General features: G+C 43.9%; 1 protein-coding gene across 2 annotated transcripts; it reads right to left on the reverse strand.

Moving 5' to 3' along the window:
* Nucleotides 1-500: 500 nt before the first annotated feature.
* Nucleotides 501-24915, reverse strand: pdss2 (prenyl (decaprenyl) diphosphate synthase, subunit 2). 2 transcript variants are annotated; one of them, XM_079174893.1, is made up of 8 exons: nt 24427-24915; nt 18596-18730; nt 10721-10919; nt 5851-5925; nt 4561-4734; nt 3398-3529; nt 2807-2842; nt 501-788 (listed from the first exon to the last, which is right to left on the reverse strand). In XM_079174893.1, exons 1-8 carry the CDS (start codon nt 24672-24674, stop codon nt 633-635), a joined length of 1155 nt encoding a protein of 384 aa, XP_079031019.1. In that variant the 5' UTR covers nt 24675-24915; the 3' UTR covers nt 501-632. The 2 variants fall into 2 exon arrangements, 1 of the variants encoding a protein (XP_079031019.1); XR_013767422.1 differs by having other exon boundaries at nt 752-788; nt 2807-2891.
* Between the last annotated feature and the right edge of the window lie 457 nt (nt 24916-25372).

Here is a 25372-nt window from a genome sequence, read left to right on the forward strand (position 1 = left end):
TTTTTGCAGCTGTGCTTATCAGCAGCAGCACATACCAGGTAGAACATGACTTTGGGACATTTTTACAACCGGATTGGAGCTGCTCTTTTCAGTTTGGCAAACACCCGCTACATCCAGCAGCTACCATCTGAGGTGTGCAGTAATGAGTGGGGTGAACCTGGGTGATTCTAAAAAATAAAAGACGCGCTGCTTGGCGCATCATTTGTCGTTCATGGCCCATTTTCCAGATGAATGACAATTCTGCGAAACATGTTAAATTGCGTTCTGCCTGGAATGTGCCTCCGCTGATAAGCGAGGTGGTAATAAAACTGGCAGCTTTTTAAATGCAGCTTGGCGTGATATTTTTTTCTCCGTAGGGAAAGAGAGGTTGGGTATGTATCTGAGCGCAACACAATGCACAACACGATGCTGAAGTAATGTGCTTTTATTCTTTTTAATGATGACCATTTATGGACACTGTCATCCACAGCAGAGCAGAGCAGTTTCTCCAGACGTGAGAAGTTGATTTGTTGAACTGTTCATTGGTTCTTGACCTGTTGCCTCTGCAGACAAAGACACTCTGTGTGTGTGTGTGTGTGTGTGTGTGTGTGTGTGTGTGTGTGTGTGTGTGTGTGTGTGTGTGTGTGTCCAGGTTAAAATTTGGTGATGGCGAAGGCGATGTTCTCCAAGGCGGATCGAGCCTCGGAGGAGGGGAAAGCCTGGATGGCCTCCAGAGCCCTGTTGCCATGGTAACAGCACAAGTCCACCGCTGAGCTCACGCCTTTCTCAGACTTCACTGACACCAGGAGCTGCCAGGGGGATGAAAAAAAAAACACACGTTAACCTGTCACGTTTGTGTCGCTCCCGTCAACCACGACAAAGTGGTGGAGTTGGCGCACACTTAAAGTAACTGGATCGTACGGAGGCAAAGAACAAAAAAACTAAACAGAAATCACATTGTATAACACACTCATGTATGCTGCCCCTGGCACCACTGGAGGCAGCTTACTACATTTAACTATGAGGGAAACATTTCAGACTCATAGCTGAGAGTTATATTATAAAAACAATTGGCAGGCCATTTCTGACGGTGAGAAGGGAGATGTGCTGTTACTTCTGTAGGTTCTACCCGGGCACCTCGCAGCCTCTCCTGTCCTAGTCTCCTAATCATGGCACCACATCACAGGTTTTGCTACAATCCAGGTACTAAATTGCACTGAAGTGCAAAGCAGGGAAATTAAAATGTCCTGCTCACCCAACGATGTCAAGAGTTTGTGATGACTTTTTCTTTTTTCCTAGTGTGACTGCCTCAATGTGTGAGTGATTTGAATACCAATATGCTACTTCTAAATGTTGTATCTAGTTTAAAATAAAATAAAATCTCAAAAAGAGAAGTTAATCATTTGGAGAAAGGCTTGGGACACACAAGATATACATTTCATACACGAGGAAGTGGAAAACATCAAGTCAGATCCGCCCCGACCAGCAGCTTAAGTATTCAGCCTGAGTGATTTGGGCGTCTCCTCGAGTCTTACTGCTGGTGTGTTGGGACATCTTTTTGCTGGGGGCGTAATATCTCATGAATTTTGGAGGTGAAAATCCCCGTAGGTGTTCCTTCTTTAAAAAAAATAAATGTCGAACTCCGCATCACACTGGCTATTCAATTTAGAAAAGATTATTTTTCACCCACATTTTCCACCATCTTATTTCTTAACTCCGTTTTGTTCTGCATCACTAACTTCATGTTATCTTTTAGTGTTCCCCATTCTCCTTTGTTCCATCTGGTGCATAAGCTCTAATCAATATTTAGAATAAGTTATACCAAATAGGTCATTGTTTCTTCTTTTCCTTTTTTGTATTTTGAGTCATTTCTTTTACACACAGACTTGTCACTATGCATTATGGGTTGAAGATGCTGGAAGACTTCAGGCAAAAGTGTGTACATTTTTTTCATTTAGTCACATTTTCTTGTATTATAAGTACAAAAAAATATTGATATTTAAAAAAATTATTCATTTCAAACCAATCTGGACACTCCTTTAATCCTTTAATCAATAAAAAGAAAAATCTCTTTTTGGGGTTCTCTAATTGGGAATGAAAGAGAATGACTGAAAAACTGTATAAAATGAGAGTTTCTGTGAAGATTTATGGTTATTTATCAGAGATAATTGGATGAAAGCACATGCTAAATCAATGTGAATACCAGAAAAGTTCACAAAGTTCCTCTAATTACGCATTCCCATCTTTGTGCTGAATCAAAGCAAAGTTGGACGCCCGTGGGCCCAAGGTCTTTCTTTTTCCTCCCCCCCAAAAAAATCACATCCCTCCCCTCTGTCCTGCTCTCAGCTTTCCTCCTCGTTGTCCCCTCATCTCTCCTTCCCCTCAAACTTCTCCCCATGTCCCCTTTCTCGACAGGTCTGCTGAAGGAGATTCTCTCACAATGCCACTGTCTCAGAGCCTGAGTGTCTCCTCCGCAAATAGGCCTCGGTAACTGATCCTTGCTGCTCTGGTTTCAGTCGGGACCAGATAACCCCCGCGACACCACCGGACCCCTCCCCTGTAGCTTCGGTCTCTTCTTGCACCCCTGTCGGCCCTCCCTCGTCCCTCACACATTGACTTTGGGAGGCTCGTGTCTCAACTTTGATATGGGTTACAGTGAGGAGACGTCCTGTTTCTCTCGGTCAGATGCCGCGCCAGTGAGCAAACGGGTGAACGCGTTGAATTAAAACAATGAAAAACGGAGCTATCTTACTGGACAATGCAACACGAAGGGTAAAGGAGGTTCGCTGCATTGTGGATAGAGGAATACATGAACCAGGGGGCTTACCTTTGAGTAATCCAGCTGGTTTCTCAGTGTTGTTGCCTTGCAGAGAAAAGAGAGTAAGGGTGCCTTAACATTGTGATCATCAACTCTTCAAAAAAAAAAAAAGAGTTACAATTTGATGAAACTGAAGAACATCAAACTTTTCAAGTCAAGAATTTCTAACAAAAAAACCCTTAATTTAAACCTGTTGCTACGGTGCGTCTCAAAAACCCAATAAGTAATTCTCCTCGAGATTAAGTGTTTTAATGAACGGAGAAAAGTGTGAGTCAGATCAAACAAACAAACAAACACAGGAATTAAGTCGACCATTCATTTGCTACAAACCCTCTAAAGCCTTAATATCATTATTTTCTACATTTAAAGGCCAAAGTGTGTTGATAATCCAGGTTGCTGGCATTGAGTAAACTCGGTGCAGCATGTTGGTGGCGGCACGCTCATAATTCAACTATTCATTTTTAATTCTCACAGGTTATATCAGTAGAAAATGTGTCAGACAACCTGAAGAGGACAAGTCAGGGGATTGTTAAAGTAAGCAGGTGAATACAGACATCCACCCAACAGTTGTTGAGACGTTTCAGTCGGGACCATTCGTACCTGCTGCAGCTGCTGAAGCCATCTCTCCTGGCCGACGAGCTGGCGGTGGAAAACCACCGGGGCGGCGCTCAAACTGAACGTCGCCGGCTCTCCCGCGTCGCCCTTCATGAACGGCTGCAGGTCAGAGTTCAGCTGCGGAGGAGACAGATTGGCCAATCAGACGACAGTCGGGCCGAGCTCATACTTTGTGACTTCCCGGGGCGCCAATTAAACCAGCCCCAGCGGTGAGAGCGCGAACAGGTGAGAGCGCGAACAGGTGAGCGTGCACTCTCTGACTCGCTGTTAATGAGCAGCGTGTTGAACAGCTAGCCCGATGAGGACGGCTGTCCTTAGAAGAACTCGCTGCGGTTACATCCCATGCTGAGATTCCTTGTAGCCACTGAGGCCTGCAGACAGGCAGCTGCAGGGAGCCACAGCAGGAGAGGACGTACGAACCACAGCACTGAGACTCTTAGCAGTGACCTTTAGGGTGGCATCAATTAGATACCGCCTCTGAACCTTGAGCGATGTCAGAGCATCTCTATTATCTGCAGCACATTAAACAAGTGTATGTTTGTCACTTCAATGTTAATCACTGTCAAAAACTGCTCCATCTACAAAGGAATGATTACATTCCGACAAAGCTGTCAGTCCCCCCCCCCCCCCCCCCCCCCCACATACAGTATTTCTGGTATGAAAATCAGCTACGATGTGAAGAGGCTCATCGAAAGACATACAAATGTTGTTAAACTAACATAAGGCCACGTTAGAAGAGGGAAATGTTGAGATACGGCTGCCTCCTGGAGAACCGTGGGACTAGCAGCCAATCAGTTTAGTTATTCAGAGTTATTCCTTGAATTTGATTTAACTTGATCCCAGTCACAAAGAGTACAGTGGTCAGGAGGGACAACAACCAGATTAAAGCCACGGAAACTTCCAAGTCTTTAGGACCGCACTGGCCTGGATATAAGGCCTATTCATTGGCTGAATATTGTATTTTCGATGGGTTTCCCATCACTCATAGCAAGAAGGTGATTGAAAAGTTATGTTTTTCGGGCCTTTAAACAAAGCTGTGATTACCCAAAAAAGTAGCCCACTGTTGTGGAAGTTGACCTTTATTGATTTGTCCTCCGCAGACAAACTTCCATGGCATTTGCTGTGCGGGACAATCAGATTAGACTTACCTTGTGTCCCAGTGATATGTGCTTGCCGTACTTAAAGGCCAATCTCTGTGACCGCTTGTCGTGTTTGGCGAGCTCCATCGCAGCTTGACAGCTCTTAGCCAGCAGTGCCCCGTGCGACAGGAAGGCGCGCTCCTCCCACGCCGCCACGTCGATGCAGTCAGTGGGACCGTCCTCCTGCAGGGCGAACAGAGGCAGAGACGCCGCGCGTCTTGAGCTCGCACTGCACAGACCACACTAGCAGCGATTCAACACAGTATTACATGCGGGTTCTTCGGTTATGTATATATGAAAGACTTGATAATAGAGAAAAAGGGAACCCTCAAGTGTTTTCTAGAGCAATTGAAACTTTGTTTGAGGGACACGGTGACGTCATTCTGTTGAAAAATGAACTGGCAGAACCAAAGCAGCACCAGGAAACTGGTAACTGACAGCACTGTGGTCAGTTTTAGAAAGACTCTTATTAACTACGGTTTACATCCGTGTTCGTCCAACTTCATCATTTTATCCTGTTAGACATTTGTGTGAAAGCATCATAATAGCATAACATTTTATAGCCCAAAATGTGTATCGTGAGCTAACGGTGACCTTCGACCACCAAATTCGAATCAGTTCATCCTGAAGTACAATTGGACGTTTGTGCCAGATTTGAAAAATGTGCTCAATGCGATCCCGAGATACTGCGTTTAGGAGAACGGAAGAACAACCTCTGGCCACGGTGGTCTCCGGGGCGGATGTATGAAAAGGCTGTATAGTTTCTAGCAACTGTTACTGAAACTCAAGTCAATTCTACATTTGTCGGGGACTATTTTCAGCGGCGGATTAATCTACATGTGGAGCTCTTGGTGAGTATTTCAGGCAGCAGGATGTGATATGTGCAACAGTGTGGCTCACTGATGTGCTTTTTAAAGCTTTTGGACAACAATGGTAACAAAGGCTTTGGATACACAGAGGACACTTGTTAGTGGGATGGATTTTCATGGGAGTTTTTGGAAGACAATAGAAACAATATCATATATAAATAAATATAAATATATAAATATCAGCTTTTTTCTTTAAGTTATTCTTGATCTACATTTGTGTGGTTGGAACGTTTTGTAAGGTCGCCTGTTTGTAGGTTAAGAGCTTTGAAGTACCTTTATGTATGAAACGTGCTGTATGAATATGCCTTGCCTTTATTTTTAGTCTTAAGTCACTCATGTTGGCTCATTGTATTTGACTCCAGGACATTTTAAAAAGGGACAATTTCAAATTCCAATGGTGTAGAACATCCATGCAGAACAGATGCTTTACCTCAGCATTACTGTTATTCTCACTGTAGATTCCTTGAACCACATCACCAATGGCACTCGAGATCAGTTCAACAACCTGTCAAACAGATTAAAAACACATTTGGGTTAAAATCTCAATCTTAAAGCATTATCAGAACATCCAACTATAGTACATTTACACACCATCCTCTTATCTGTAAGACAGAGCTAAATAATGGGATCGATCTGCTCAACAGTCAACATGTCCATCAACAGTTCAGTTGATTTGTCATTGGACTCGGGCACTGAACAGATAACCTTCTCCCTCGTTATAAATCACTCTGGCTAACAGCCTCGATTAAACTCCTCAAATGTAGATGTGAATGAGGTCGATCACAACAGACACGCTGCTCGGTTCATCAGTGACATTTGTGATTTAGAAAAACACAACAACACAATTTCCCCTGATTGAAGCGCGGGCTATCAGCGCTCTCATCTGAACAGCTGGTTTGGTGAAGAAATCGGAGGTGAGACGAGGGGTTGGGAACCAGGTGAACTGCCGCGAACTCCGCCGCTCATTATCGGGCCGTATAGCGGAGCCGGATCAGGTGTCTGTCCGGTCCGAGGGGCTGAAACGGAGCTAAAAAGGCAGATGGCGAGACCAAATGAGACCCTGTCCAGAGAGCAGAGGGGTTAACGAGGTTTAGGAGCGATGATCTGACTCTTTGCTCTCCTTATTTTTCCTCCTCATTGCAGATTTGTTTTATTCATTATGTTGACACTTAAAGAGCATCTAGACATTGGTGGTTTTCTGCAGAAGAGGCACAGAGAGATGGAAGCAAAAAATGAAAAAGAACCACTTCTTCTATCGCCAGACTCTTTCCAGAACAAGTCAATCCATATACTGCACAAGGAAAAAACATGCTGCTTTTGGGGGAAACTGACATGAGATAATACATAACTTCCTACCTTAAAAAAGACATTTTAAAAAGGGCAACGACTAAAAAATGAGATAAACATTGAGGTCTGGACAATTAGTTTAAGACTGCAGTTGCTCATTTCCTCTTACAGGGGGCATGCATGACTACATTTTCGCTCACGGAAACACAGCGGGCCCCTTATCAACCACCAGAGGAGAAAAGCTGCATCTTTCCTCAAAGTCTGGCTCTAGTGAATGGGTGAAGCCGATCCCTCCCGTCCTCCCATTCACAGCCGCAGTGTGTGGACAGAGGATTGGAGGCCATGCCTGTACGGTCCAGATGAATGGGGTTACATTTAGAGCTCCTTCAGGTCGTCCCAGACATCCTCGGTTCATCAGAAAAGTCTGGTGACGAGCCTCGCAGTGCCCTTTGGGTAACCCAATCCTCCAGGGGAAAATATTGAGGAAACCCGAGCTTTCACCCGCAGACCTGGAAGGACAATGTGCCTACAGTATTACCAGATGTGGTGTCTCTGCCTGCCTTGGGAAGTGGGGGCCAGCGGGGGTCTTTTTTTGGAAAGTATCAGATAAGCTCTCCCACTGCCTCCCCCTTACTCCATTCCCAAATCCAGCCAGATCGTGTTTTGCCGACAGGTCTGCGAGGGTGGGGTGGTGGGGGGCGGGGGGGGAAGAAACCGGAGCACCACGGTGAGATTACTTTACAGTTTATACAAGTAGCGGCATAGGTTTCCTCTCAAGGCCACGACACATGATCTCCATCGCTCTCACTGACTTAAAAAAAAAGCTGGTTTATGTGAAAACTTGGAAAGCTGCAAGAACTACTCATCTGTCAACCTGTGCATGAAAACGATGTGGGGCAATGACCACACACGAGCTGCAAGGAAAGATGGCCAGACGATGTGTTTAGAAGACTCCAACTCTGCACACTTTGGAAGCTGGTAGAGTTATAAATATCAGACAATTAGCAGATTTTAAAAAATGAAACTACCGATGTGTTTTTCTTCACGAGTAGCTGAACCAGGGCGGATGTAGTGTTTAAAAGAGCACTCCATGAATTTCACACATGGAATCCAGTTCCTCATCACGAGGAGGACTAGTCAGCCTTTATGACGATCTGCCGCCCTTTAAAAAAACTTTTTTGCAGAAAAATAACCCTGATGATGTAACCTTTTTATTTTTTACGAACCGGGGTTGCAGGGCTTGAAATGAGTGGGCTTTTAGGAGACAGGGGCGGGTCTTGCGATGGATGATTTCCAGCTGCATCATGGGAAATGTAGTGTTTTTTTTGGAGTTTGACCCATACTAAAGACAAGAAGTCAGTATACCTCGGCCTCGTCGGTTTTGATTTTGACCATTCTAAAATAAAATAGTCTGTAACTCATAACGTGATGGCTCCCATCAGAGTGTAATCTTTATTACCACGATAGCTACAGCATGTAATACTTCATCTTGATTGATTGGGCCAGTAATAGAGAGTTAGTCTTCTCAATTTATGGAAACAGACAGAATATGGATGATGTCGTGTGAATCTTTTTAAGACCCCAATTTCCAAGAAGTTTCTCGAGGTAAAGCACATCTACAGATGAATCGTGGACAAAAGTCAACATGAACTCCCAAAAAGGGAGGGTTTTAGTGACCTATCTTCCCCAGTTAAAAAGATATTTGTTAATTCCTGTCACTATAGCTCGGTATGATGGTCTTTTTTTTATTCCTGTTTGCAGTTATGTAATCCCCTTCTCCTTGTTCATAAAGCAGCGAAGAACAGCTTTCACAAAAAGTCAGCCAAATACGAGCATCAGCGCATACTGTGGGTTTGCCCTCCGCTCATTTTGCTTTGCTAACCTTTTCAAACAAGTATCTGCCGGCTATCGGATGCCCGTCTCCTTATTACCCTTAAAAAAATTAAATAACGTCCACTTGGGGGGGGGGACGTTTCCTGTGGCTGCTTCAGATTATAGTCGCACTCCCACAAACAGCACTGCAGGTTTGTTTGGACTAATCATTTCGGGCACCGTCTGTGTGGTGTTTTGGTGCCACTTGAGTTTTGAAACGGCATCGCTCTCACCTAGACAATGAACTGTGCCACAAAGGGACGGATCGCTCCCCAACTTCAATTCAACCAGTTGCAGACATGCTTGCTGTGAATGACTGCTTAGCATGATTAAATCCTCGTTAGCTCAAGTCATCAGCAGATCTGCCATCATTTTCATTCCCAGCGTCGTCGTTTCAGGGAAACAACAGTATCGACTCTATTACTGTAATTTGCTGCACAGCCACAGATTGACAATTATTGGTCATAGCACTGTAGCGCCGACAAATCCCAATGAAAGCTAATTAGCACTGTAACGGAAACGCCACACCTTTGAAATGATCTTTAATTTACAAAAAGGAAATGTTGATTGCTTGTAACTCCTGCTATGTTCCCTACACGAGAAGCACCGTGGGTGCCGCTTACATCACATTCTGGGAGGGCGTCTCTTTGCTGCCACAGAGCAGGACATAAACCCAGCCCAGTTGAGTGCCGAATACGAAGCTGCAGGGAAGGCGATAAGGGCCGGCGGGGCTGACGGCATAATTGGGAGAGAGAGAGATGGTTATTTTGATCCGCTCGGGCAAATCGCATTCTGACAGAGCAGCGTGGTGACAGTATCTGTCAGCGAGGGGTTACCAGGCAGCGCAGCAGATATGATCTGTGGTACACTTACGAGACCACCACCACACACGTGCCTTCAAAACTGAAAACTCAATAAGCAGGATTCCCATGGTGTGCACGTCTATGGTGTCTCCTCAACCACATCGACTACCATACGCTGTTGTCAAGGCCGATGTCTGAAAAGGTGTTTTTTCCCAAATTCTCTGACCCTTGCCAAGCAACATCTACTGAGGTTGTTGCCCGAAAACTCATGTTTGGTTGCAGGCAGCTTGACTGATCGTTTTCAGAGATCTAAAGAGAATAAGATGACGTTCGATGTTATTTTGTTCGTTTTTGCTTTGACCGATCAGTAGCGAGTGCCAGTTGACACGGAAGTTGCAGTTGCTAGTTTTTTTTTTTTTTGTAAGCAAAAAATTCTGTGTTACTCACATTGAACACATTGCGTCTATCATTTAAGGTTTGAGCCCCGTTTCATGGTTCTTGCGATCAGCACAATGCGAACGTCTCGTCAGCAGACCTCTGTTGCCTCGCTCTGTTGTGGTGGACTAGTCAACTTTTTGAAAGCTGAGTGACACCTGTGATTGACAGCTGCTCTGAGTCAATTATTTTGACGCGGTCTGTGCGACCAAGTCTTGAAAAGGTCTTGAGAGGTTTCTCTCTCGTTATTTCTCATGAATGCAGCTAGGCTAGCTTTCTTTGAAGGAAAGATTGAACCCCATTATTAATTTGGCCAACTAAACTCTTGGTCAATACTCTAACTAAAAGAAACAGCAAGACAACACCAGACATATTTGAGCTGCTGAATGAATTTGATGTGCGGTGGGAAGTTATTGAGAGGTTTTGAACCATGCTAATCCTGCTGATCATCTCGCAGCCACTCAGATTTATCTTGCAGCCGCCAGGTTGGGAATCACCGCAGCTTTGTCGTTTGAGTGAAAAGGGATCTCTGGAAAGTGCCGTGTAAAATCATCACACTGATGTATGCTCAGCACCAGAGATTTAGACAAAATAAAAACATGGAGGTATTGCAGATGGGTTGAAGAGGACGTTTGCACTGCGGGTACTCTGCTTTGTGAAAATACCTCTCAAAAACCGAGAATATTCCATAAATTCCATGATCCCTGGGAACTCTGCAATATATAATCGTTGCAGGCGTGAGATGTTGAGTTTGGACGTGGTCGAGAAAAGTAGGGATCAAGGCCGACACCAATATGTGGAGCTGTAAGGACAGCCGGGAGCTTTAAGACGGCGGCGTTTATCACTGATGTAGGGTCAGGTATCTCACAGGGCTACAGTTTGTTTTACCAACAGACTGGGTACCTTAGTGTTATTCAGTTGGGCAAGTCCGGTGCAAGCATTTGCCAGCAGGAAGTCGCCGCTCAGGACAGCCATCTTATTCCCAAACTCCATGTCCTTCAGCGGGCCGTCTGAGTCCGTCCACCCTTTCAGATCAACTATCCCACGATGCACCAGGAACGCCGTGTGGATCAACTCAGTGATTTCTGCCAAGTTCCGCTGGCTATGGAACAGAAAAAAAAAGAAAAGAATTGCATTTAAAAATCACAGCTTTTTTTCCTCAACACCTTTTAAGGGAGGCGTTCCGGAGGCTTGACGGTTAGAGAGCTTTTTGACAGAAACCTTTTCATTGTCTATACCGGTGAAATATGCAGGTTGGAAAACTCATTGGCAGCTTCACGTACAGGTGTTCTGACCACAAAGGAATGAATCGGGGACAAAGGATTCGAGAGTTTCATTTCATCCCTTTAGCAAAATGGGAAACATCTATTTAGTCAATAAATTGCAATATTCACATTGTGGAGTCTTTTTAAAAAGAATTTGACTTAAATATGCAACACAGCTCCTCAGGGATCATCACAGTTCATCCAACTACTATCTGAAACATTAACCGAGTAGACAATTTAAAAGAATAAATGAATGTGCATCTTTAAAAAAAAAAAAGAAGAGATTTCTCTACAGCTACAATTTAATTTAAAAACCTTTCAAGTCAAAATCAGCGTACTTGAGGGCATAAAGCAGCACATGTCAGACGTCTTGCCGCACAGTGTCAGGAGAGGGTTGTGTTAAAAAAAGAAATTAAAACTCATCATTAGCAAATAACAGCCATTCTTGATTATGAGAGAGAAGACATAAAAGTGGTCTTTGAATAGAGCCTTTCAGAGCAGCCTTAGGGAGGATATAATCAAATGTTGATTCAGCCATTGGTGGGGGATAATTAGGCCCCTCTCCATATGGAAGGAGCTCGCCACGCTACGACAGGAGGGATCCATCCAGACAGGGTTGGGTGCACTGATAGCCACTTACGACCTTCTTTCAGCCGCTGTGAGAACCTGATGAGCCAGTCGTCTGCCTTGCGCTCCAACCCCTTCCCACACACACACACACACACACACACACACACACACACACACACACACACACACACACACACACACACACACACACACACACACACACACACACACACACACACACACACACACACACACACACACACACACACACACACACACACTCTCGTCTTGTAGCCAGGTAATTGCCGTGTTCGACGTCGGCGTGGAAAAGATGTGATTAAAATTCAATAATGTCATCCGTTTCGCCTCTCAATCACATCCATTGTCTGGTTGGTTTCGCAGCTCGCTGACGCAGAGCAACAACACGGTCACCTCCGAATGAGAGTTAATAAAGTTCAGGGTTTGAAATAAGAGGAAATTAATGGATTGGCGGCCGCGTGTTTCTCGAGTCGCCTCGGAGGGATGACTACTCTTTTAAAAAGAGGAGAGCTCGTTGTTTCGGCAAGAGGAAGGCGATAAAGAGCGGTGGCTGATTTCGGGTGACTGGACTAACGTTTTAAATGTTGTACCAGAAGTCGAGGTCAGACTTATGACCGTTTACTTAGTTGTTTAACTTGAAAACAAAAATGAATTAATACTCTGTGATCAATCTGCCATCTGCTCGTGCTGTTGGCTCCACTTCAACACTCCATTGTGACGATCCATCAAGGTGGAAAACACGGTTACTGAAGTGTTTACGTAACTTTGACTAAACTGACTAACAAGCACAGACCACTTGTAGCAGATAGCCCTATAAAGCAATCAGGAACTGATGCCGACTGTGGTCTCAATTCTACATCAATATTCTACAATGAAATGTTGATTAAAGAGCACTCCTTCCATTTAGCATCACGCTCCTAAAAGATTGTAGAAGTCACAGTGTGTTGAAAACAATACAGAGGTATCGTCTTTTTTATTCCACGCATTGTTCTTCCTTGTCAGAACCTGGCGCCTACATTTCCCACGATGCAAAGCGCCATGCCACTGCCATTTATAAACATACCTTGTCAACTGATACCAATATCAACCTTGTCTGTCAATTGCATGATAATCATGGATACAAGCTATTCAAATTGACGTTTTCATTTTAAACATAAATGTGGAAACGAAAGTGAGTGATGGCCTATTAGTGCCACTGCCATGCATACACACACCTGTTATCTTGCATACGATACTGAACTATTAAAATAATGGACAGATTCATGTTTTTTGGTCGAGTTACAAAACGCTCCATTTTCGCTCATAACAATGTCCAAACACTTGGCATAATAATATACTGGCCTCAGTAGTTGGCTGTTGTGGATAGGAGCTGCAGTGTTTTAGCAGGAATATCTATAAAAAATGATTGCACAAGGATTCGTGATGAAGTAGTGGGTGAAGTAAATGGCTTTGTTTTTACATTTTTCTTTACAACGGTATCTTCTTTTCAAATAATATTGCAGCATGAGTCCTTGTGTCTGCAATCTTAGGCCATGTCCACACTACTCTGTTTCCATTTGAAAACGCATACGTTTTGCTACGTTTACACTGAGCACCGAAAACGGAGGAGTTTGAAAACGCTCCAGAGGACGGATACGTTTGAAAACTCCGGGTTGCGTTTTCGTGTCGATGGTCGAAAACGGATACGTTTAGAAACGATGATGCCCGCGTTCGCTACTTGATTGGTTCTTAGCAGCCTTACCCGGAAGCTCACAAATAACAACATTAATTACCGATCGACTACCAGGTTAATTCAACATGGACAACTGATTTCAGGTGTTGCTGACCTTGTTGTCTTTACTAGCAGCAGCTGTTCAGTTAAAGTCTGCATTATTACGGAGGAAGCAGCTGTTATTAGAGCGATTAGCGAACGGCGTGTCCAGCGGCGTTATCAGACCTACGGAGCGGCCGTCTGAAGTAGCGGTTAGCGGCTTTAGGGAGGACGATGGACACAAAACGGAGGACTTTCCTTTTCTTATTAATGCATATTTTGTTCTGCACATTTATTGTGAAGTCCACAGATAAAATGTAAAGGAACAAAAGCAGTAAATGCTTTTCAGTAGGACAGATAGTTAAGCCACCAGCAGAGCTACGAGTGAGACGAAACCGAGAGGAAACGAGTGAGAGACGTGTGTTGACCACTTTTAAAGGACCCATAATCTACTAAACCTTTACGTGTAAGTGTTGATTTTAAAGTAAATTTGATATAGAGCAAGACCTGCAGCGTTGAAAAATAAAACTTCTAAAACTTTCCACGAACTGTGTCTGTTTGAGTTCATAGAGGAAGATTTTAGAGATCTTAAGTATCAAACACGACCTTTCATTCTTAAAGACTACTTTATTACTCTGTCGTATTTTTTTTAACTAAGCAACCAATCTACTTCCTGTTTACATCAACACCCACGCGCATGCCCAGTGTACGTAAAGAGTCACGTGATATTCGTTTTCAGGCGTGTTAGTGTGAACGGAGATCAATTTGAAAACGGAGTAGTATGGATGTAGCCTTAGTCAGCTGGGGACTGAATAGGCTCTCAGTCAATCACGGGGAACCTGACAGAGCCAGCATGTAACATGCGGCCTCGTAATTGACACAGCAGAGATAGGGGCGGGTCCTCCTCTTTGTGTGCAGGAGGCTTGGAGGGACAGGTCCAGGCTAGTCTCGCGCTGTGAGTGAACCGGTGCCCATAAAGACATTTCAAGTTGTGAAAAAATAAAAATAACAGTCTAATCAACCAAAACTTTTACGACCCCCCCTGCAGTACCTCCGCGGACCCCTTGTTGAAGACCTCTGCACTAGATTGTTTTCATTTACAAACTTATAGTCTTCGGGCCCCAACGCTGACTCAAGTGACATCACTCAAGGCAATTTGTCAGACTTCATACAGCTCCCTCTGGAGCAGCAAGAGGCTTAGTACAACTTTGTTTTTCACGAATGCAATAGAGAAGTTTTCTCTTTTGAATGAATGGCCCAAAATACTTTTATTTATCATCTTTATTTCAGAAAAGCAGTGGATACAACCCTCTATCCTATGCGATATCTATAGACTATATTGTAAAATAGTACATTTTATGGAAAAACTATTTATGGATAAAAGAACCAGATGGGGGTGCCTGGTTTTGGCAAATTTACCAAATTATAAATCAGGGTGCTTCATCATAATGATGCAAAAATCCCAAAAATATTGCCATGAAACAGTCCTAATTATTCATTTGAAAGATTTAAAAGCATGGCTTAATACACCCAAAGATATTAAAAGGGATAGCTGTGGTGGCATAAATAGTATGGTAAAACCTGCCACAGGGGACAATCTAATAAAGTCTTGCAGCATACATATTGTCACATCTCCAAACTAATTCATCGGGTGAATGGAGTGATCAGAAATCTATTAGTTTGATGCAATGGCCACTTTCCCATGATCATGTGTAAGACATGTGTGAGACACCTCCCCTAACATGAACTAGCAAATATAAGGAAACACACAACCCTTGGAATTACTTAGAATTTTTTATCTTAAAGTATCAGTCACCAAAAACCAAAATGAGTTGAACCCCGGTGTATCCGCATCCCAAAGCTGTGCTTCCAATCTAGCCCTCCTGATCGGTAACAGTGGAGCTTGGGGAGGAAAAAAGGGGGACAAGGGGGCCGGTGTATAAATAGCTTTGGTGCCCAGTTGCATAGCAACCGATGCCATCTTGCCGAGGTGCAACGCCCCTCACCACGCCCCTTGTCCTGACTGCTCTGTTCCATTTTCCTCCCTCCGCAGTCTGCCTTCGCCATCAAACGCAGCCTCGCGGATGTGAGTGCGTCCCCCTGTGTGATTTAAAGAGGCAGCCTGTCCATCAGACCGGCTGTGTGATGTGTTCACTGGCACGGCTTTCATTTGTCACAAGAAATTAAGAGGTGTGGTGGGTAATAGTTGCACTATCTGTGAGTGTGTGTGTGTTATCTATCTATCTATCTATCTATCTATCTATCTATCTATCTATCTATCTATCTATCCATCCGTCCGTCCGTCCATCCATCCATCCTTCCATCCATCCATCATGGTGGTGCTTTTATGAATCATCAGTGTCAGGCAGTAGAGTGGGAAATGTTTTACAAATGCTGCCTGTCAGGAGGGAGGAGTCCATCCCCCGGAGGTTTCAATCACCCCCCCCCCCCCCCCCCCCCCCCCCCCCCACCTCACCTCCCTCCATTCTTCCATCTCTTCCATCAGAGGTGCTAATGAGCCCAGGGAGAGGTGGGGGAGAGAAAGATAGTGCAAATGAGGTGATCAAGACGTGTACGTGTACGTGTACGTGTGTGTGTGTGTGTGTGTGTGTGTGTGTGTGTGTGTGTGTGTGTGTGTGTGTGTGTGTGTGTGTGTGTGTGTGTGTGTGTGTGTGTGTGTGTGTGTGTGTGTGTGTGTGTGTGTGTGTGTGTGTGTGTGTGTGTTTTTAGTCTATCCATCACACATGAGAGAGGGAATGCTGCATGTTGGATTCAGTGATCCAGAGTCACAGCGATACGAGTGCCCGGTTGTGACATGAGGCGAGTTTGTAAGAACTCCTCCTGTAGAGAGACACGACCTGGCGACGCAGTCTCGGCCTCACGGCCGTGAAAGACGCCGGACTTCAAGCGCTTCCGCGGCGCCCGGGGTTATTCCAATTAGTTCTAATATTAGGATGTTTCTGCACGGACACGGCTCCGCAGCGCACGTGTGCCGTGTGCCTTGTGCCAGCTAGCAGTAAGAAAGAGGCCTTTCAGGCACCCAGCGCACAGCCACGCCAAACACAGCAGTCACTTCTGGAAACCGCTTGTCACACATCCCCGTTCTGAGCTGCGTGCTTGTAGCCAATGTTTGTGAAAAAGCCAGGTAGGCCCTTGGTGTGCTACCTGAAGCATTTTAACAGCAGCACATTAATACCACTGTTAACACTTCACCTTTGATTATGTATAAATAAAACAATATATGTTGTGGTTCCAGAGAGATCACTAAGCAATGTCCTTTCATTTATGTGAAAACAAAAGTAAAGGCTCTACAGCGCTCCCTGTTCAGAACCAAGAAGTTGATAATCAATAGTATTTTCGAAGTTGTGGTGATGCAAATATAATAATTAGCCAGAAGGTGGTGTCAGAATAAAAAATAAAAAAAACAATCACAGCCAATTCATTGCAAATGTTTTGCTGGCAACAGAAATCGTTTGCAATTTAGTAAAGCATGTTACATGCAAACTGGCACAAAACACAAAGCGTGGTCGAGGCTGATGGGAATGTCATTAGTTTTGTATAAAGACTAATGACATTCCCATGACATTTTGTAAAAATAAAATAAAAATAAAAGAATGGGACAAGGTGGAATTTGGAGATTAGTTAGTTAGTTAGGATTTTATTGTCATATACATATACACATATATGAAATTTGACTTCTGCATTTAACCCATTCCTAGCTTATTGGGAGCAGTGGGCTGCTGAGAAGCGCCCGGGGAGACGATGACGGTGTTAGAAGGAAAGTCAGGGGAAGTTCAGAACTTTACAAAACAAAAATTGTCAACCTGTCGTGGCGGTGGAGAAAAGTCATCTCTTTCGTCGTCATTAGGATTCATCCTCTGAGGAACATGAATGCCTTTTTTTGTTTATCAAATGTTTTCTAGTAGATGTAAAGCCATTTCATTGGATAAGTGAAAATTGTGACCCGTTGTTGGCGCTAGATGAAATGTCTGTAGGATTGATCATCTGGGGACCATGAGTGTCAAATTTTACGACAATCCGTCGAATATTTGATGAGATTTTTCCATCTGAACCAAAATGGGGGCCATTAGAAAGAATACAGGTTTAAGACACTTTTCGGACGCGGAGGTTGCCCCCCTAATACAGATCCAATAAGGAGAACACTTTAAGGCCGATATATAAATGTGTATGTAACTATTAGACAATATGAATACAAAGCAGAGACTGAAAGAACTTTTTGAAACATTTTCTTTTCCAATTAGCTACAATCTAAATATCACGAATAATTTAAAAAAACATCCCATCTTGTAGCTGTGGTTATATCGCCCTCACATTCCATCATATTCGCAAGATGATGCAGTGCTTCATTTACAGAAATTGATATGGACGATAACCACAGAGGACAAGATAGACACCAGGATTTTATTTCACTATTTATCCTCCTGCAGCCATGTAACAGGGACCAAAGCGGCATCGCCTTTCTCGCTCTGCTTGCCATGCACATTTATGGCTCTACAACGCAATGTAACACATGTTTACTGCCCACTGTTTTCTCCAAAGCAGCACATACAGTACTAAATTAGATTTTTTTCTGCTAGTGTGTGGTTACTGATGGAAAACAATAGCTGCAGACTTGAATTACCAGCATGAAAACTAGCTGTGGTACGGTATGGCCATAATTCCTAAGCCGTGAGTAACGTTGGTGGACACCATTGAGCATTTGAGAACATTTTTCAAGGGCATAATATTCTGATAAGTTTGTTTTGTTTTTTTATGGAATAGCAAACGATTACATTCTTTTACAATTAGCCAGGCTTTAGAGAATTTCCTGCATGGGAGGAAGATTGATCAGTGCATCCTGCTGATGTTGATACTTGCACCAGCTTAGAGCTGTGAAGTCAAACATGCAGGAGTGTTCAGGGAGGGTGGCAGATGTCAGGAAGTGTGAGAAACATCAACAAACCAAAAACCAAAGCCAGAAGAACAGCTTACTGGAAAGTCGATGGATATTTGATGGATCTAATTTGCGATTGGCAAAGCTGCAGCGCACACATGGAACCCGTGGTCCTTAACTCGCCGTCTTGTGCCTCAAACCAATGTAAAACAAATAATGCAAACATTTTTCCTGCCGTCAGTAACTTCAGGTTATTGTACCTAGGGTAGATGCCGCTGACCATGTCCTGAGGCAGGAGGTCGGAGGCCGCGTGGTTCGGCCCCGCCGCCTTCGACAACAGCAGCACGATCAGTCCCCTCGTCTGGAGGTTGCTCCTGCTGTCGTAGACGTAGCCCCTGCAAAGAAGTAGCATCCGTAGATTGAAGTACAAACATCAAAAACATGTCATTTAACTCAACTGTATAAGAAATAAGCATCCACGGTCCATGAGCCCTGGAGGAAAAATGTTTTCCTCGTAGTCCTCGACAACGACCGAATGCCAAGTTCATCACCGCGTTTACAGAACACAACGCAGTGTGTAGCCCAATCTCTCTAAGCTGCAAAGGACTTTAAAAGAAAGGGAGCAACACGTAGCATTCAAGTTTCTAACATCTTTCCCGACACCCTGCTGCCATCTGTTGTGAAGAGCCCGGTTCCAGTTCCACCTGCTCCCACTGCCCCGTTTTAATGAGCAATGTTTAAGAGCTGGGAACAGCTTGGACACATTCAGCTACGTGGTTTAAATAGAAGGGAATTAACGTCGGCTAACATATTACACCTGAAGTACGGCTCCCTTTCTCCTTTGTGCTAAAAAATGCAATTCAAGGCAGGTACTCGTCTGTGCAACGTAAAGGCTGCTAATCACCACGTGGGTTCTAATAGTGTGTCACAAATAATAATGCAAATGAATTACTACTTGAGAGCAGTGAGACTGAACCAAAACGGTAAAGTTAACAAGTGACAACACCAAAAACAACGAGTTAAAAGACGGTGAAATGCTTAATAGAGCCGAGAGGAGCCGAGAGGAGCTGCATAGTCGGCCGATAATCGTCTGTGGGTTTGCCACTATGAACGATTCCGTTGAGCTATTTGAGCCATTGTTAACAGAAGAATATTGATTATAGCAGCTTTAATATGTATATATATGTTCGTATTATGATATTTGAAAAGGAACAAAGCAACCAAAACACTGTTGCGACTTGATGACACAATGCAAATTGTACTAAATGTTAAAAGGACTGTTGAGCTGAATTTATAGTGCATGGAAGATGACAAATGCGGGAATATAATTGATCAGTCTTGCTGTAGGATTGTATAAGTCTCTTGGGTGTGAAGTGTGTGTGTATGTGTGTGTGTGGGGGGGGGGGGCACAGACAGAAACACACCCATGTAGATGCACACGGAGCCCGGAGGTGGCTGCCTGCGTGGTGGGCAGATTAAATATCTTTTAGTCTCTCTGGGGAGCGGTTAGACAGAGCACCTCTAATCCCGTCCCTATGGGAGCCCCTTGTGCCATGAATCACGCTCTCGTTAGGGGCTCCGAGGGAGACAGGCAGCCACGCCCCCACCTCCGCTCGATGCCCAGACACCGGCCCTCACCCCCCCCCCCCCCCCCCCCCCCCCCCCCCATACACACTCTCTGACCCACCCCTGCACCACATGGGGGAGGTGGAGGAACCCAACGCAGAGAGTGGATGCGAGAGATAAAGCGTGACCAGAGGGAGGGGAACCGGAGAGAGATGGAGGGAAGAGAGGCCAGACAGAAATGAGAATGCCAGAAAACATGACAGGAAATAAAATAAAAACACACAAACCGGTGATTCAGTGTTCTGGTGCTGAAAGGGAGAAAAAAAAAATACCCTGAAGCTTTGTTCCTTTTTATATTACGATACGGCTGACATCATGCAGGGCCGTCATAAATCTCAGATTTATTTATGATCAATCTAAATTTTTGCTCAATGGGAAGGCATGCAGAATGAACGCTCTGATGAATGCAGAAACATCGCCCGCTGAAGAGAACGGCTAGAGAAAATAAAAATAAAAAAAAGATGATGAAGCTGCTCTCCTCATGGAAAGTCCGGTTTAGCCAGTGGCCTGGCGGTGGCAGATGATTAATATTTATGTCACTATCCAGACCAGCACACATCAATCAATCACAACCGCCCTCCCGCAAAGGGGTGGGGCAAGGATGGTGTGGGAGAACAGAAAGGGCTTCAGAGCGGGGGGGAGAGAGAGAGAAATGGGCTGCTGTCTTTTTAAAAAGGGTTGTGAACAGGTCACCACGCCTTCTGATCCGCAACTGCAGCACAGGAATTTCAGGAACTTTAGTGCAGGGGCCGGAAGTAATGCATGCTAATGTACGAACTGATGTGTGTGTGGTGGCGTATTGATCCTCCGTCTGCCTCTTAAGTATTGAAAGAAGAATGAATGTGCCCAATACGCCTGCACTTTTCTTTGAGGACAGATTTTAAGCAATGCTTTCGTCTCTACTGTGCATTGCAGATACCTTTATACACGGTCATGATGCGTTTATTCCAATCTCCAGGACTTGATTCTCACGACTCCAAAACGCCTGGAGTCCAGCAGGTGGTTTTTCTTCTATGGTGAGGGAATGTGCCTCCTGCCTTGAAAACACTTCACAAAGGCCCTGATAAAAAGGAGTTGGTTTTTAAAGGCTCTGAAAACACATTTAGCGAAAGGAAAGGATCCAACGCATAGTTTTCTTCAAGCGATGTTGGCTATGTCACTTCGGAGATTTATGCACTTATGCTCTTCTCACTGGTATGAAGTGGGCGGGCTCAGCCAGAAAAGGAGCGATGTCCCCTCCATGCACCAATCAGGATTTAGCAACGTCATAGCAGTAAGAGGGGTGTTTGCTTCTGTTTAGCAGATAGTGATTTTTTTTTTTTTAATCAACTATTTAAAGCTAATGTTGTTGATGGTGTTGATGGTGAAGCAAGAGGGCACACTGTTTTTGTAGAGACGTGTCGATGCTGACGATTGGCAACAATTGACCTGTGACATCTTGACGAAAAAAACTAAGCCATTCATACATCCCAAGACTGGAGGGATCTTTGATTTCAGCATTCATTCATGTCCACAAAGTGGCCGAAATAATCAGGTTAGTTAGGCTCCATTTAAAACTAATCGTAATGGGCACAGTATTGATCGAGGTATCGAAGATCGAGATCGCAGAGGGAAACGGTGAGAAAAGAAACCGCTGGAAAGGAAACACTCGTGGAAGTCGAACTCTCAAGGACTGTCCTTAAAGCAACTTCAGTTTCTCCTCCTGGGCCCGCGGTCCCCGTCGCTGTAACTCCAGACTTTGGGGCAAAGTTAGCTGAGCTGCAGTTTTTTGAGAATGAAAGGAAAGGGAACACTGAAACCCAACTCCACGAGGGTCTGCCTGTCTGCTATTGTGGATATTTTTATCCGCCGCGCGTCTGAGGCGGAGACACAGTGGGAAATACGAACCAGCCAACCCAAGCTGACAGTGAGGAGTCAGACTGTCAAGAGCTATGCTAACCCCCCCCCCACCCAAATGGATTGTCATATCAGATTTAGGTGTATAGGTTATTACACCCTTGGGCTCCTGTTTCCAACACACCCGTCTGGATGAAGTTTGAGGACTCTCTCCTCTCGCTCTCTTCCCTCGGTGCTCAGACTTCCTTGATTTCTCAGATAAAAACACAAGAGAGCAGCAGGCTACTCCCATCCTAAAGCGATTGGATGATATTTAGAAGATTGCGACCTGTTCTAGCTCCTCCTTCGTCGACACACGATTGTGGCTTTGCAGTTGCATCACAAATCAGCTCAAATATCGCTTAATACTGGATAGAAAAACATATAGATGGCATGGCCATAAGTCTGTTTAGGAACATTTCATCTCAGTGGATTTATACAGAAAAAAAGGGGGGACCGGGAGACAGTGAACGGTCTTATTTTTCCCTTGAATGCAGGCGATAAAAAAAAACGTAGAGTACTTCCCTTAATAACGAAAAAAACTAAAACGCTTTCTCTGAAAGTGAAGCGTTCACAAAAAGAAGGACCAAGTCGTGGTTTCAGCTGTTGCTCCCCTTATTTAAAATGAGTGCTCACCGAATGTTCTCTTGCAGAGTCAGCACCAGGCTATTGGCCCCACGCTCCTCGTTAGTTAGTATTTAGTCTGATTGACATCTGCTTCACTTTGCTTCTGTCTCGATGAAGTTGTTCATTGCTTCTGAAGTTTGAGTGTTTTGTGATACTTTATACGTCACCACATTTCAGAGGGAAATATTGGATTATTTTACATCACTACATGTATTTGGCAGCTCAACTTACTAGTTAGGCCTACTTTTCAGAATAAAATGTTACATTAAAAACAATGTTTTACATAAAAAAAGCAAATAAAAGATTTTTTTCTTCTTTCCTCTCCCATTAATCGTCTCACGGCCCCTCAGGTTTCTCCTGTAACCCTCGGTTGGGAGCCTCTGGACTTAAGTAGCTAACTGTACGTACGGAATAGTTCAAACTAGCTACAACACTTACAATGGTTCCTACACATTGATCAGTGTGAGACTCTAATAGCGTCATACATAATATAGCCACTACTTTTAGTTTTGATACGTTGGGTACATTGTACAGCTCATACTTCTGTGCTTGAATAACCTTCAGTAGTATTTTGAATACACTTGTAACAAGAATGTTTTGACATTGTTGTATCGTTGCTTTTGGTACTTCAGTAACAGACTACTTCTTGCCCATGCACATATACTGTTCTACTGATCAACAGGTGGCTGTTAACAGGCAGAAGAAGACGTCAGGCTAGTTAACATTAGAATATTGATGCTATTGAATAACACTAGAAAGTCAATATGAACGCGTCTGAAGTTAACTGAAGGTTACTTTGTCTCTGCATACAATAAGGTCAGTGAGAAGTCGAACCAGACCCGGCTGACTTACTTCTTTTGGATCATTTTCTCAAAACTTATTAAGTGATTTGTATTCTTTGGCATCATGTTCATGAATGAATGGATGGATGATAAGAAGGGAAACAAACATTTTTCATTTCTTTAAACTCACTAAAATCTAAACTCCATAATATTCCACATGCTGTCTGAGAGAGCTTTGACAAATAGGGCTGGGCAATAATTCAATATGATCATTTATTAGATTTCAAAATGATCAGATCGTGATGAAATCCTGTGTTGAGATATGATACACAATCACGTTGTCTAAATAGACAATAACGAGCACAAGCCAACTCAAAACTTCTCAGAAAATTGAATTATTAAAGTTCTAAATGAAGAGTAAACTCTCAGCTCTTCTCATTCGTCAATTACTAACTCACACAAGAGTATATGAAACCATGTGGTTATTTCATATAGACTATATTTATTGAAATACCAGAAAACATGCGGTATCGTGATATTGTTAGAGTGATGAAACGATGAAGGCTGTTTTGATAAGAAGTTTGGTCATTCTTGTTTACAACAGCAGCAGCTTGTGAGTGACATGTGTGAGTGAAACATGTCAGGGTACGAGCTGCGTTGCACCGTGTCTGATGAAGACCAATGCGTTTTCTAACTTGATCTTAACCTCGGTAACACCACAGTCCATTTATCACTAACAATAATACACGCAACACACCGTCTGAAAGCTACAATCGGATACACCAACCTCTGACTGGGGTTGACCAAGAGAAAACAATATTGATTTATTGATTACAAACAATTGTTGTTTACCCACATGTCTATAGAATGATGAAAGGGGATACTATGAATACAGCTGCAGGTGGGGTCAAGTGTGTGTGTGTGTGTGTGTGTGTGTGTGGCTCTTGTAAGCCACAACATAAATATCAACCCACAATGACAGGGCTATGGAAAAAATGACATGCCGGGTTTAAATTTGTACAAGTCAGTGCAACATTTAAATCCAAAACCCAACATTAACTATCTTTGAAACTTTCCAAACAGATAAGAGTCGTGTTATTTCCCCAGATGTGTGAATGTAGTTTGGTGTGGCGTTTACTGCTGGGAATAAACCAGCACCGTTTCAGCTTCAGCAGTGTTACCTTGCAGTGTTGAGCAAAGGGTGTCGAGTCCCGATCAGCTTTGTGACGTACATGGCAACATTGCTGAGTTCATCGCTGAGCAGGCAGCGGAGACTCATGAAGGAGGTCGGATATCCGACGATCTTCTCTGCGTCGGAGACCACTTTACTCCAGTACGAAGGTCCGGAGCTGGCCAGCACACTCTGCGTCCTCAGTCCTCGGCTGGACAAAGCCTTGCAGGACAGTCGTGACCATGTGGCCGGAAACATTTTCTCTATTGACTGTAATATTTGTTTTGTAGTTTGTAGACAGTTGCTTACAGTGCCATTCAGGTGCCCGCCACCATCTTAAAGTTGTATCTCCAGATTCAACCGCTAGCGGTGTGACATGTTCTTAAATAATACCGCGTTAGTGTCGCTTATTAAAACCTAATATCTGCTATCATAACAGAACTAACCCACTGTCACGGTGGGAACAGTTAGATGTTTCACAACACAAGACCTGTCGGTTACTGCGAGCTGCCATCTTTAAATACGTAAGACGTTACGTCGTCGTCAACGTAATGACGGCTTCCGCCCAATTCCGACAGGACACGCCCCATTATATCAAGTAGGAGAGCACTTTTGGCGGAAATCCGTTAGAAAGTGCGACACTTTTACATTGCTTTGTCTTTTGTCAAAGTCCCACTCTGACAGAACGTGAAATTAATCAATGTATACATTCCTTTGTTTTCAGTGCTTTATTCGGCAAGTTTAAGATGAACAAAGTGTCCCCTTAGCTTGGTCAAATTAATAGAAACGTTTACAGTTGGTTGACACCTGTCGTCCCTGTCCATCACTGGACACTGGACAACGATTGCACAACATGAATGAGGAAATACAAAGCAAGTCAATTATTATTTATTTAGAAGTCTGGTCAGCTGTGAAGGTGTCACAGCATTCACTCACCAACTCACCAACTGCTTGAA

The sequence above is a fragment of the Pholis gunnellus genome (genome assembly GCF_910591455.1).
Source record: "Pholis gunnellus genome assembly, chromosome: 15".
Lineage (NCBI taxonomy): Eukaryota > Metazoa > Chordata > Actinopteri > Perciformes > Pholidae > Pholis > Pholis gunnellus.

What these genes read in the sequence shown, in the direction of transcription:
- pdss2 (XM_079174893.1), bottom strand. Translation starts at nt 24,674, where the DNA reads ATGTTTCCGGCCACATGGTCACGACTGTCCTGCAAGGCTTTGTCCAGC. An exon ending in CCCAACTGAATAACACTAAG is followed by an intron (nt 5,926 to 10,720) that starts GTACCCAGTCTG and finishes TCTGTTTGACAG; the next exon opens with GTTGTTGAACTGATCTCGAG. An exon ending in AGAATAACAGTAATGCTGAG is followed by an intron (nt 4,735 to 5,850) that starts GTAAAGCATCTG and finishes TTCGCCCTGCAG; the next exon opens with GAGGACGGTCCCACTGACTG.